Genomic DNA, 15,113 nt, shown 5'->3' with positions numbered 1-15,113 from the left:
TATATACACATACATTCATAAAGTTTAGCGTCATTTTTTTTTAAGTCAATGATTAAGGTCATCAAGGCGGCATATTGTATATAATTTCAAATTTAATTATTACTCCGGTCAATTTTTTTAATTATTATTATCATTAATAGTAATAATAATTAATATTACAGTGATTTCTGATGGATTAAGTGACTCTGAAAAAAAGGAGTAATAAAGCTGAAAATTCATATTTAAATCAATGGAATAAATTACTAAATTAAATCATAAACTGCTTTTGAACAGTTATTTTATAGTGCAATAACATTTCCCAATTTCCCAATTTAAACTGTATTTTTGATCAAATAAATGCAGCTTTGGTGAGCAGGAGAAGCTTATTTTAAAACATTTAAAAATCCTACTGACCCCATTTTTGACCAGTAAAGTTTGTGTATATTTATATATATATGTGTGTGTGTGTGTGTGTGTGTGTGTGTGTGTGTGTGTGTGTGTGTGTGTGTGTGTGTGTGTAGAACAGAATGATGTGGGGTGACATTTACATGAATCATTTGGCAGACACTTTATACAAAGCGAGTTATAAAGAAAATTTTATACTAATCAAAACAAATATAACAAAAATATGCAAAGTATTTGAATTTCTAGTTAATTCAGTGCAGTGAACACGGGAAAATGTTAAGCAAAAATTAAGATAAGTTAACTTATTTGTTTTTACAAGTTTAACATTTACATTTACATTTACATTTAGTCATTACCAGACGCTTTTATCCAAAGCGACTTACAAATGAGGACAAGGAAGCAATTTACACAACTAAGAGCAACAATGAATAAGTACTAAAGGCAAGTTTCAGGTCTGTTTAACTGGATCGAACATAAAACAATTGGGTTGTTGCAAAAAAAACCTTAAGAATTGTGTTGTTTCAGCGCATTTCAAATAAGTAGTTACAGCGAATGTCTTGAGTGTAAATAATAATAATAATAAATATTTTTTAATAACAAATTTCTTTAAAAATATATATTAAATTATAATAAATATATATTAAAATTTATTTTCATATTTAGATTGTTATATTGGCAGTGGATGTTCATCACATCACAAATGCCTGAAGATAACTTATTTTAAACATTAACATTTTCACAATAGTCTGGCCTATGACACAAAAATTCTAACTATTTAGACACTCAAATTATTAAGTAAATGAAATTTGTAATTAATAGTCTATTTGATTATATTATTGCCAAAAAAATAAGTCAACTTGACAGTTCCTGTTGAATATGTATAAAATGTAATCTTAAATGTAAGATTAACTTAATCATTTAAATAAATGAAGGTAACAACTAATAAAATTCATTGTTTACTAAAAATAACTTTAACATAGAACTATAATGATTTTTTTAATCTATTAACATTTAGAATGAGACTTTATTGCAGTGTAACCTATAAAAACTTTTTTTCTCTCTCTCTCTCTCTAAACAAGTATATACAATAAAGCAATACACTGAGTGTTTTTGGGTTATTATACCTGTTAAAGTAATCTATTTGGCAGCTCAATATACTGACCATACCGAATACTGTTATAAAACACAGAAAAAAAAGTTGATAGCAGCAAAAACAAATAAATATATACATGCATTTATGTAAAGTCAGAGATAGTTTGAATGCTATGTCAGATTTTTTAGTTTTTTATAGGGAAAAAATAGAACTCAGCAGAGAAATCACACAATGGAAGCAATCAAAATCAACAAAAAAGAAATAATATGGTAGTAGAAGCTCAATCAACAATAGAAAATTAGAACAATATGTAAGCTATGATGAGTCTCAGTTCATTTAGTGCATTACAGGGAACAAGGGTTTTGAGAGAAACAGAATAAAATACTATATATTTAGGTATTTTTTTATCTGGTTTGTTATGATTTTAGTTCATTTCCACAACCATATATTTGCTATAACAATGAAAATCTAACAAGAAATATTTATAAACGATACAATAATTGAGTGAATCTTGAGTGAAGCAGAATTCAATACATGTTAAATTAATATTTTTTTTAATTATTACATATCTTGACACATTTTTATAAATGTGACGGTGAAAAACACAGTAACACAAATGAATCATCAGTGAGAAATGGTCTTTAGTGGTGTTGTTACCCAGAAGAAAAATAACACCAGTGACTGTAACACATGACAATTTTTATAAAAAATGCATTTTACAAAAGGTATATAGCCACTTGTTCAAAATCATGGTATAGTCACTGAATAAGTAATCTATTTATATTGTAGTTTTTTTACTGTTTCCTAATAATTAAAGAGTTCATCAGTGACTCCAACTAAAAGCATCATATGAAATCATGAGATATGACAAATGTCTGATAACTGAGAAATGCCAGTGGAGTTACAATGAGCTTTTCTTCGTTTAATCCTAAAAGAATAAGAAGGAGGAAGTCACGTTAGGTCAACAGAGTGATTTTTATTTCAAAATAATCCCATTTTTGTTAAACGGTAACACCAGTGGCACAACTTCAGAGGACCACCACTTTTATTATGTATTTTATACACTCAAAAAATGTTGTTTGTTCTACTAATATAAAATGAGTTCAAACAACACAATTCTTAATTTTTGATTTCTATTTATTTGTAATTTTCTTTGTTTTATGTAATTTACATCATATATTTGTTATGAATACATTGTTGTATTTTAAATGACAGACAAATCTGTACTGACCTCAAAATAAAGACCCTTTTCTCTGTACACAGCTGTGGGAATCTGCTCTTTGGAATTTTACACTAATTAAAACACAATGATTGCTACTTTGATGACTCAAAAGAGCATAATTGTTCAAATAACATACTGTTTTGGTTTCAAATTAATAGATGTAAACATAACGAGTTTCACAAGTGCAATTAATATTCCTGACTATGCACAGAATAACTGAGATTTCTGTACTAGAATGTCGCAGCTGACATTAATTTACACCGTTTTGGGGATATTACAGATTTCCAAACAACTTTTAGCTAATAAGAAAAGGGATTAAATCAAATTATAATTTAGTTTTGTCATTCTGCTCTACCTTCTATCATTTAAGTCAGAGTTTTGTGCCCAAACAGAGTTTCTTAAATGTTCTTAAATTATTCTGACAGATAATCACCAACCTTCACCAGCCAGACTCCCGTGTTTTGTTTGGCTCTGGTTAAATCGACGTCGTGTCCTTTATCTGACATAACTGAAGGACGTTTACTGAAATGGTTTTACTGAACTACAGTTTGTACCTTAGATTATTGAAAGGCAAATTGCTCTGAATGTGAACATTAGCTTATAAACATGCCTAATAGCCGAGAGTTTATATATCTACGTACCGCCATCTTGTGGCAATGAGAAGATAACAAATTCACTATTGATTCACTATTAGCAATCAAAAACTCTTCAGACTTATAATATTTGAAGTGAATTTGATTAGAACACGACTACTCTGATTAATCAAAAGAGCAATTTAGATAACATATTGTTTTTTTTTTTAATTGTAAAGATGTAAACATAAAGGGTTTTTCTAGTGCAGTATCCTGTCTGGAAAGAGAACAAATATATTTCTGTTGTAGAATGTCCTAGCTGACATTATTTACAGTTTTATTAGGCCTAAAGATTTCCAAACAACGGTTTTTAGCTATTATATAGTGTATTACACTATAGAAAACACTAATTAGCTCTAGCTAATTGATGTATTTTATAGTGAAATTAAATTAACTCTATGTTGTATAATTCTCAATGGCCTACACAAGGACGCAAATGTGATCTAAACAAAAAATGTTTTTTGCAATAGTGTTGCATACATTTATGGGCTTAATTTAAACAACTAGTTCAACTTGATTTGTTTGTATAAATTAAGTCCAGATTTGCAACCACTTACCTGAAAACAATTTAGATCCAATGAATCATTTTTTTCGGTGATGCCCTCCTCAACAACCTATCAAAGCATCACATATTATATACATGTGATATTCATTCACATTGTAAATGAAAACCCTCGTCTATAAGTAGAATTCTTCTAAATTCAATTACTTTCCAATAAGCTGTTTTGAAATGTCCTGAAGCCGCCACTAGATGAAGCTGTTTGACTCTTTTGTTTAAAGCCTTTAAAAGTTTGTTCTCAACTTTCAAGTGAAGTGTATGGTAACAAGGAATAGTATATATGAAACATCAAAAATGTATTTTAAACACAAAATATCCTTTTTGTATTTTGTGTTTGATATGATTGATGAAAGTGAAGCATTTAGTATCAAGATATTTTATTGTTTTGAATTTTTCTAGTGTAAAACAGGCCAGCTAGTGAAGTGCTATGCAGGTAAACCTCCAAGTGGTGCTCGCTGCAGAGCCATTTGGGCGAGCTGAGCTCCAGCGAGGGGGAGCTTGAGCTTGAGCTCCACCTTTTTTGCACTTCTTCTACAAATGATGTCACTGGGGGTAGGGGAGTAGGGGTGGAGTTGGTGTACGCATTAAAACAGCTTACAGGAGAAGGAGCGAGAGCTCATGCTTCCCCTCTCACTCCTCTGACTTCTAAAGGTGCTCCAGCAAGAGACAATAGAGGCCATGGTCTTTAGCCTCCTTGTTAGGGCAAGCGACTCCTATGCAAAGAATGCTCGGGTTAATACAGGCTCAGGCCTGGTTGGTTGTAGTAGGACCGATGAGTTACATGTGGGGGCTCGTCCGGGATAGGAGTAAGGTTTAGGGGGGTGAGTGTAACAGCCCAGCTAGTGAAGTAAAGGTTTATTTATATATCACCTCTCACAGACATTAAGTCACGAAGTGCTTTACATATTAACCATATAAACATGTTAAAAAGAAGAAAAAATCCAAGTACAGAAAAACTAATACTGTTAATTAAAAGCTTGACCAAAAAAATGTGTATAATGCTTTTTAAAAAGTTCAACTGATCCTAGAGTACTCAGTGCTATAGGGAGAGAGTTTCAGAACCCTGGGGCCACAACTCAGAAGGCATGGTCACCTTTAGTCTTAAGACGAGTTCTGGGAATGGCTAAAAGGTCTTAGCCAGAAGAGAGAACGGCTACATGAGTGACTACGAAAATATCTTAAATATAGTATAAAGTGCTATGCAGGTAAAACTCACTCCTGTGACCTCTAAAGGTAGCAACAGACGCTAGAGGCCATGGTCTTTAGCCTCCTTGTTAGAGCAAGCAACTCTCATACAAAAATCGTTGGTTTGATAGCAGCTCAGACAGGATAGGGTGCAGTAGGACTGGTGGGTTACACCAGTTTTAAAATACTGTAAAATACTTTGTAAGGAGTCTAGCTTTCTTGCTTTCTCAGTAGTTTGGATATATGCTAAAGATCAGAACAGAAAATTGATTTATATTGAAGATAGTGTTTGGATTACGCCAACCTGATTTCACCAAATAGGACATGTTCCTGGATTACGCTAGCACAACATTCCAATCAGCCAATCAGATTTAAGAGATACGTTTACAGTTTATGTGATGTTCAGGCTTACAATGAGGTTTATGGACTTCTACATGATTGGTATCCAACTATTATTCCTCTCTGTTTGTCATGATCACCAGCGATCTAACCACCAGAGATTGCTGGAGAATATTCAGTCACACCAACTATAAATCTGCCAGTTTATGGAATACAGATCCCAGTCATGCAACACACACAACACTCACCTGCTCCAAGTCACCATTGATTAGAAACTCACAGCTGAAGCTGCTTTTGGACTGATTACACAGACTATATATACACCTCTCAAACACACAGTTGTTGCTGAGTCTTGTTATCTGTTAAGTGACATTACAATGCATTTTCCTTTGTCTTGCTTTGCTGTGTTTTTGATCCTTGCCTTGCGACCATCTGTCTGTTATATTGACTATGATTCTGGATTGCCTGTAGACATCTGTTTGCTCCATTGCTTGGCCATTGCTTGCCTGACCATTCTAATAAACCTGGATTTGGATCCGCACCCCTGTTGTCAATGTCACATCCCTGGTTACACTGATTCCCCTCTGATTTTGGGAATAAATTACAGTTATTATTGGGCTTAGGGATAGGGAATAAGCATTTTGTTTTTGAGCGAAAATGAAGTTCCAGGATCAACATGTCAATCCAGGATCGCATTGCAGGCTACTTGGCAAAATCATTTAGAGTATGGATGGAAATTTTGCTCTCAGATTTTGCAGTTCCTCTTTACTATTAATAGTAATCCAGTGAGATTTTTGTTTGCATAAGAAGTCTGACTGCATTAGAATATATTTTATATTTATTTATATTTATTGATCAATTAGTTAGTTGCTGTAAGTTTAGGAGCCATCACTTTTATTCTTATCAATAAACTGTGTCTCTGCGACAGTGTTTGATGGCCCTTGTGTAAGTTGAACTAAATTAGGACACAATTATGCATCATTGGCAAACTAATCTGCTGGTTACTTTAAAACTAATTTTCTGGGAGATCACATGTGAATATTTGATCTTATATGGATTTGCATGATTTGGACAGAGATAAGCTGTTGCTATCGATCATTGTTTACTTCAGTGTAATGACAAAAGATTAGGAAAAGAGTCATATCCTATTAATGGAAGATTTGCAAAGAAATGTCAATTTATTTGTATTTTTAAAACACAAAAATACAGTATTTCATTTTGAAAAGTGGTGTGGCTGCTGTATTTTGCAAGTAAATTTTGATGCGCTCAGAATTAAGGTAATTGGTATTTTATTTTAAAAGACATTTTAATGTATTTTCCCTACCCTGATCATGACTTGATATTACTTCAATATCAGAAATATCAAGACAATATCTCTTGAAAACATTCACATTATAATATCTCTTGAATTTATCATGTGTACGAAGCTTCCACACATACTTAAAGGGTCCATAGCGGTCTCTTGAAGGTACTACAAGTTCTAAAGTGTACATATTAGTATGCAAAAAGAACAAAAAGAGTACATTTTTAACTGTGACAACATTTGAGAGTGTAAGATAAAATTATTAATTCAAATTAGTGCTGTCAAATGATTACTCACGATTCAAAATAAAAGTTAATATTGAAAAACTATATATATTTATATATGACCTGACAGAAGTTGTGTTGCCTATCCAAGTTTTAGGAAGTTTTAATAACGACTTCTAATTGATTATTTGGTATCAGAAAAGGCTTACATGAAAGACAAAGGCCTCTAGATTATGCTTATTTTACCAAAATAAAATAGGATGTAGCAACAGTAAGGTCTGACTGAAACAAAAATCTTGTCACTCCACAGAAATGATGTACAGTATAAAGTCATGGAGGAAAAAGAATTAATATTGTCTATGACCCCCATGAGCCCTAAAGACTGCATCCCCACATCTCTGCAATGACTCAAATATCTTATTAATAAAGTCATCTGGAATGCAAAGAAAGCATTTTTGCAGGACTGCCAGAGTTCATCAAGATTCTTTGGATTCGACCTCCTCTAACTTACCCCAGACACGCTCAATAATGTTCATGTCTGGTGTCTGGGCTGGCCAATCCTGGAGCACCTTGACCTTCTTTGCTTTCAGGAACTTTGATGTGGAGGCTGAAGTATGAGGAGTGCTATCCTGCTGAAGAATTTGCCCTTTCCTTTGGTTTGTAATGTAATGGGCAGCACAAATGTCTTGATACCTCAGGCTGTTAATGTTGCCATCCACTCTGTAGATCTCCGACACGCCCCCCATACTGAATATATATAATATTTCTATGAGATTCTTGAGTCCATGTGGGTTCCAATAGGTCTTCTGCTGTATTTGTGATAATTGGGATGCAGTTCAACATTATTCATCAGAAAAATCTACCTTCTGCCACTTATCCAAATGATAAAAGTCAAGTTATTATTTGTTGCTCTTAGAACTGGGATCAACAACAAGACTTTTGTCAGGCTGTGTACATTTTTACGTAAATATACACACAGTATACATGCGTAATTATGTAAATGCAAACTTTATTATTTACCATTACTCGTTTGACAGCTCTACTTCATATCAATCCATAAAATAAAACTAAACTATAAAGAGAAGCTTTAAATCTCATCCAAAGCTCTATCAAACACTTTTGTCACATATTTTATCTGGTTCAAATTGTCACGTAATTTACACAAAAATCATCTGTCAAAGGTAAAATGCTTTTCTTTCACCACATGTTCATATTTCGTGTGAATTTAAGCCTTTTCTAACCAAGTAGTTTTGTGAAGATTATTCATTTATTAGATAGTGCTGAAATGAAGGGAAGGCCGTCCTATGCTGCCACTGTCAAGGATATCATCATCATCACACGAGTACAGGAAACCAGAATGAGTATAATTTATTCATGCATATTAAAGATTGCAGACTCAACATTTTAAGATGTTGCACAAGCAAGGTTTTGATTTAGAAAACGTGAATAAATAGTACAGAAAAAAATATGTTTGAATATCCTCTTAAAAAAAGGCCTCAGAGTACAGGAGCGGAATTTATCAGGTTTCAAGCAAAAAAAGAGGGATAATGTCATTTAATACCTCTAATCCATCACTTGCCTTGCCTGTTCACGTGTCCTATAAATAAACTGGCTCAAGTCTGTAAACTTGCAAAACCTGCTTGAGTGCGCTGAATATTTATCAGTAACTTTCCATGCCCTTAAAGGGACAGTTCACACAAAAATGAAAAATCTGTCATCGTTTATTTACACTTCATATCTTTCACATCTTCCAAACTAGTTTCTTTCTTTTGTTAGATTCAATAGAAGATATTTTGTAGAATGCTAGAAACTTGTAACCATTGACTTACATTTGTTTTTCCTACTATGGATGTCGATGGTTACAGGTTTCCAGCTTTCTTCAAAATAACCAGCCTGATCTCACGAGAAAACGTGAGTATTTTATATTTTGCCAGTTTAGTGGCTAATTCAGTACGACTTCAGCCGTACAAAATTGTACAATTTTAAAAAGGAGGCGTGGTACCTAACCCCACCCCTAAACCCAACCGTCATTGGGGGATGAGCAACTCGTACTAAATTGTTCAAATTTGATCATCAGAAATCATACGAATTAGCCACTAAATCAAAATGTTACTAATTGTCATGAGATTCTGTTGAAATAACTCCTTTTATTGTTAAACAGCAGAAAGGAAGTCCTTAAGTTTTATACCCAGCTGAGAGTAAATAATAAGTATATTTTAATTTTAAGGGGGGGGGGGGTGCAATTCCTCAATGATCATTTTCATAATTGTCCTTTTTTAAGTTTGCTTATGCTTCCAGATTTCTTGGCCTCTATCAACTGTACTGTTGATGATTTTGTGTGTATAAGATGCTTTCTACTTCTATTTAAAACATTTCCTCATATAGAGTCCAGAAGTGTCCAGGATTAATGATGAACACTGAAAAGCAGAGATGAATGGGCTTATCACGCCTGACTGTCAATAAGTCAGCAAAGAATTTCCTCTTACTCATATACTGCAGTTTTGTTTGCTGACCCTTTAGGTGCCCCATGAGTGGTTTCATTTATTAAAACACCAGTCAAAACAAGCCAAGTGTTAATGACTTCTTTAGTGGTTTATACATGGTTGAGTATGTCAACAATGTTTTTATTCTTTGCTGAGTTTTCAGTTTAATAACTCATGCTGTTAATGAATTTTGTAAGCTATACAGTGTTTAACTGTAATAGGAACTATTTTACTGTAGGACAGTTATAGAGTATGTTACTGTATTTTGAAGGTGCATTGTAAAATTTACTAATATTTTAAAGGAAATATATACAATACTGTAAATACATCCAGTATAGAGCAAGATAATCTGTAATTGTAAATACAGTATTTTTGCTGTAAATGATTTACAGTAAAGTTACTGATTACCTGCTGCCATTCATTCTATTTTATTATATTATTTTATTTATACTATAGATTATTTTATTTAGTTTATTTTTTTAGTTCTTTATTTAGAATTTGACACTGCACAGCTTTTAAAGTAAATAAGTTTTACCGTATATATTTAGTACAGTGTTACTTCAGTGCACAATGCAGATTCTTTCAAACAAATGTTAATGTGCAACTCTTCAGCAATAAACATTCAATTTTTAGGTGTAAAGGAGCTCTATACAGTGACGCAGTGGCGCAGTAGGTACTTCTGTTGCCTCACAGCAAGAAGGTCGCTGGTTTGAGCCTCGGCTGGGTCAGTTAGCATTTCTCTGTGGAGTTTGCATGTTCTCCTCTCATTCACGGTGGTACAGGTGAATTGGGTGAGCTAAAAAAATAAAAAATAAATTGTCTATAGTGTATGTGTGAGTGAATGAGAGTGTATGGGTGTTTCCCAGGATTATGTTGCAGCTGGAATGGCATCCGCTGCGTAAAACATATGCTGAATAAGTTGGCGGTTCATTCCGCTGTGGCGACCCCAGATTTATAAAGGGACTAAGCAGAAAAGAAAATTAATGAAGGAGCTCTGTACAGAAGACAATTACCATCTTTTTTAGCTTATTGTGTTTTAATGATAATTTAGTCCAGTTTGATAGGCTATTTGTCAGCATTAGAGAAAAAATATTTTATAGTCAAGTTACATTAGCTATAGATCAACTCAACAGAATGAAATAGTATTCAGCTTAAATCAAATCAGTAAATTATTAAATTCATTTGAAATTGACAAACAACTTCAATTCAGCTGTAACAAAGTCCCACAGAAGGCAATACTGTCATTATTCAGCTTAAAGTGAACTGAATTCGGTTAACTGAAACTGTCGATGTAGCAAAATTTGTTCATTTCAAAACTAATTTGATGAATTGGACTAATACAGATAATAATGGGGCCATTATTCAAAAAATGATTTTAAAAAAAAATTATAAATCCCAATTGCTTTGAAACTTGATATATTTAATAGAATGACAAAAAGTCAAGAAAACAAACATTTTTATATTGCTTTAACTTATTTTAATAAGCTAATCGGGTTTTAACTAAACTGCTTAAGTTATGCAAAGTTTAACTTAATATTTTTATTCAGCTTTATTAAAGTTGAGATGACAATGCAGTCTCACGGCAAATCGTAACTTTTTGATTTAGTGGCTAATTCATATGTATTCATACGATTTAATTTGTGCAATTTTGTACGATTTGCTCATCACCCATTGACGGTTGAGGTTAGGGGTGGGGTAAGGTGCCATGCCTCCTTTTTAAAATTGTTCATTTTCGTACGACTGAACTCGTATGAATTCGCATGAATTAGCCACTTAACTGACAATACGTTAAATACTTACGTTTCCTCGTGAGATCAGGCAGGATGACTAGATGAGTTAATTTGATTCAACTAAAAATGTAAGGCAGCAAGAGTTATTTTACACTGGGGTTTCCAACATTCCTTAAAATATCTTCCTTTGTGTGTTCAACAGGTTGTAAACACTTGAAGGGTTAGCTCATCCAGTGTTGGTCTCAAAAAAGTCAATTATGTATTCAGTGGTTTAATCAAGCTACTTTTATGTGACTTTATTCAACAGTTTGATCTCCTCAGTGTCAGTATTTTGCACACATTGCACAGTGCTTGCAAATGTGCTTGTAAAAGTTAATATACTGACACTGAGGAGATTAAACCATTGAATACAGTTGTTATTTTTGTTTTATGCCCAAAAAAGTATTCTAGCTTAATAATATTTCAATTGAACCACTGAAGGCATATGGTCTGTTTTGAGGATATTTTTTTGTATATTTCAGGTCTCATTGCTGTCTACGGAGGACGAGGGAGTCTCAGATTCACATAACAAAAATATTCATTAAAGGTCTCTGAGGTTTGCAATGAAAATTCAGTGAGTTATTATTGACAATTTTCACTTTAAACTTTTAAGGGTTACTTATTGAAAACCTATGGAAACTTAAGAGTACATTTAATTTTTTTTGTTGAACTATCCCTTTAATTAATAGTTTAGTGTTGATTTAGTTTGGTTCAACTATGTTACAGTCAAGTATAAAATCATTTCAGTTCACCCTCAAGCAGCACTTTACAGAAAATGTTGTTTTTTTCAGCTGAAGTCAGTTTAAATTTAATTCAGTTTACTGAAAGTGTCTATGCTGCAAAGTTTGTCCATTTCAAAAGCAGCTCTACAAAAGACAACATAGTATAATATCCACCTAATGGTTTTGGTCCATGTTGATTCAGTTCATTTCAATAACAGTCAAATGCTTATATGGAGATTAGTAATCTAATTATACGCCTTAATCTGAAAGACAAAAATAGGATTAAGGTGTTTACATGAGTTAGTTTTTGAATGTTCCTTTCATGTTCCCAGTTTACATGTTATAGTACATAGTTCAATTACGTCACCATTCAACGCTCCGGTGTTTCACGCATCAATAGTCTGTGTTCGTCATGGTACCATATGTGATTTTGGCCATTTTGTTTATAACTTCAGCAGTTTATATTTTTGCAGTTTGCATATGACATATGACAGTGGATACAAAATCTCAAGCACCTCTGCCATTTCCTTCATTAACTTTTTATTCAAGCCCTTGCGACAAACTCAGAGGTACTGGATGAGAGCATATCATCATTTCCCGCTCGTACCAAAACTGTGTTCTCTTGATTGACATCATTCTTATTTGTTTATCGTCAAATGCCTGACAACTGCCGTGTATGCATCCTGTCGCAAAATAAAGTGAAAAGTACCTCAATATAGTAATTGTAATTTCAATTTTAATATGATTAAGACAATACTCTGATTAAGAGTGTACCATGTGAACAGCGATTTGTGATTACCCTAATCTGACTAAAATTCTTTACATACATACTCCTTAGCCTTAATTTAATTTTGTTTAATTTGATTTTAATAGGGGCAAAGCAGTGGCGCAGTAGGTAGTGCTGTTGCCTCACAGCAAGAAGGTCTCTGGGTCGCTGGTTCGAGCCTCGGCTCAGTTGGTGTTTCTGTGTGGAGTTAGCATGTTCTCCTGCGTTCGCGTGGGTTTCCTCCGGGTGCTCCGGTTTCCCCCACAGTCCAAAGACATGTGGTACAGGTGAATTGGGCAGGCTAAATTGTCTGTAGTGTATGAATGTGTGTGTAAATGTGTGTGTGGATGTTGCGGCCGAAAGGGCATCCGCTGCGTAAAAACTTGCTGGATAAGTTGGCGGTTCATTCCGCTGTGGCGACCCCGGATTAATAAAGGGACTAAGCCAACAAGAAAATGAATAAATGAATGATTTTAATAGTTGGATTAAGGACATCAAACATCCCTGTATACATGGTAGACTCTTAATCAGAGTATTGTCTTAATTGTATTCAAATCGGAGTATTGGTGTCTATGTAAACATATACTCATTGTTGTAAAGTTCAACATTTTAAAACAAATTCTAAGCCATCTTAACAGAAGACAATAGTGTCATTATCCAAATCAATTTAGTTCCAGTTTTGTCCTCATCGATACATCCGTACAGTAAAATCAATAATATTATTGAATATTTATTGTCTTTTGAAGCTTACCTAAGTAAGCCAAAGGTAAAAGTAAGTAAGCAAAGCTTCTTCAGATGAGGGTATGGGGAGAAAATACCTTTTAAATATTGAAGTTTACATTCATATGATTTAATAAAAAAATATTTTTATTAATTTTTAAAAAACCTTCTTTGGGCACATAAAATACTCTTTTTGGTTTGCGGTCAACTCTCGTATTTATAACCACTCAATTCAGTACAAAACATGCATTACATTGTTTTGTTTTTTTAATCTTACACAGTGTCATTTAAAATGGGCCATTTTCTACCACCCAAACTACTAAAGTTGTACTGAAACGATCAGCAGGCTTGGTAAAGTAAACCTCGGTCACCCTTTCCCAACACTGGCATATACTCCAGAGGGATAAGCTTTCATTTCGGAGTTAAATTACACAGAACAATGGCAATTCTCATACAGGATCTCTATTTTTTTTCACCATATCACCAAAGATACCCGTTTTAATAAGTGTTTACAAAATGAAAGCAGACTCCTGTGTATAAATTGACCATTATTGTCCACGAGCACAATAGCTCTCTGTGTTTTTTGTTGTGGAGTGCCAGTGTGATTTAAAGCTGCTGACAGCACCAGACGCTTACATTGCAATCAGCTCTCGCTGGCTCTCTCCCTCTCAAATTTGTATGGACGGGCATAGCCTGTCTGCTTGGTCTGGACATCAGGGCACATGCTCATTTTGGGACCACATTTCTTCATACTTAAAGGGGTAGTTCACATAAAAATGGACAATTACTATTTACTTACGCTTAACAGGTTTCAGACCTGAGTTTCTTTCTACTGTTGAACACAAAATAAGATATTTTGAAGAAAGCTGAAAATCGGTCAATAGTGGGTAAAATAAATACTATGGAAGTAAATGGTTACAGGTTTCCAGCTTTCTTCAAAATATCCTATTTTAAAGAAAGAAGAATGAAACTCAAACTGATTTGAAACAAGTAAAGGGTGAGTAAATGATGACCGAATTTTCATTTTTTATGAACTATCATTTTAATCTGTTTTATATATATATATATATATGCGCCTAAATGTAAAATGACCCAAGTGCAGTGATCATGTATACACACATATATATATATATATATATATATATATATATATATATATATATATATATATATATATATATATATATATATATATATATATATATATATATATATATATATAAAATGTATACATGATCACTGCACTTGGGTCATTTTACATTTAGGCGCATGTTGTCAGTTCTTTATAAAAGCAACTCAAAAATTGCCAGTTTGATGTAATAATTCACAAGATATGTGTAAGACATTTGGTGCCCTGTCATTTTGAGAGCTGTCTGTTTATGAGATCTGCATACTATTAGCCACAGGACCATAGCCAGAGAGGGGCTTCAGGTCGTTCAAAGACCCATCCCTCACTGACAAAGGTCCAGAATTTTTTTTCATACATTAGCTCATTTGTCCTATTTTTACTCATATGCCATCATAAATAGTGAAAATAACCTATCGAAAAACCCATCAAATTACATGTTTTACAAGAGAGACTAGAAACATTGTGAAGCTCTATATTATTGTTGTTATTATTATCATTATTATTATTATTATTATTATTATTATTATTATTATTATTATTATTATTATTATTATTATTATTATTATTCAAATGGTCAAATTTT

At 33.1% G+C, this 15,113-nt stretch overlaps 1 protein-coding gene across 1 annotated transcript in view; it reads right to left on the bottom strand.

Annotated features, from left to right (window-relative positions):
* The window catches only part of gtf2f2b (general transcription factor IIF, polypeptide 2b), a 76,204-nt gene extending 72,903 nt beyond the window's left edge, over positions 1 to 3,301 (bottom strand). Inside the window, 1 exon segment of the mRNA NM_001017832.1 lies at positions 3,137 to 3,301. Within this exon segment, the coding sequence (NP_001017832.1) occupies positions 3,137 to 3,205 (69 nt within the window). The 5' untranslated portion in view covers positions 3,206 to 3,301.
* Positions 3,302 to 15,113: the final 11,812 nt, after the last annotated feature.

Source organism: Danio rerio, chromosome 9 (genome assembly GCF_049306965.1).
Source record: "Danio rerio strain Tuebingen ecotype United States chromosome 9, GRCz12tu, whole genome shotgun sequence".
Taxonomy (NCBI): Eukaryota; Metazoa; Chordata; class Actinopteri; order Cypriniformes; family Danionidae; genus Danio; species Danio rerio.
This window is presented reverse-complemented; position numbering and strand designations above follow the sequence as displayed.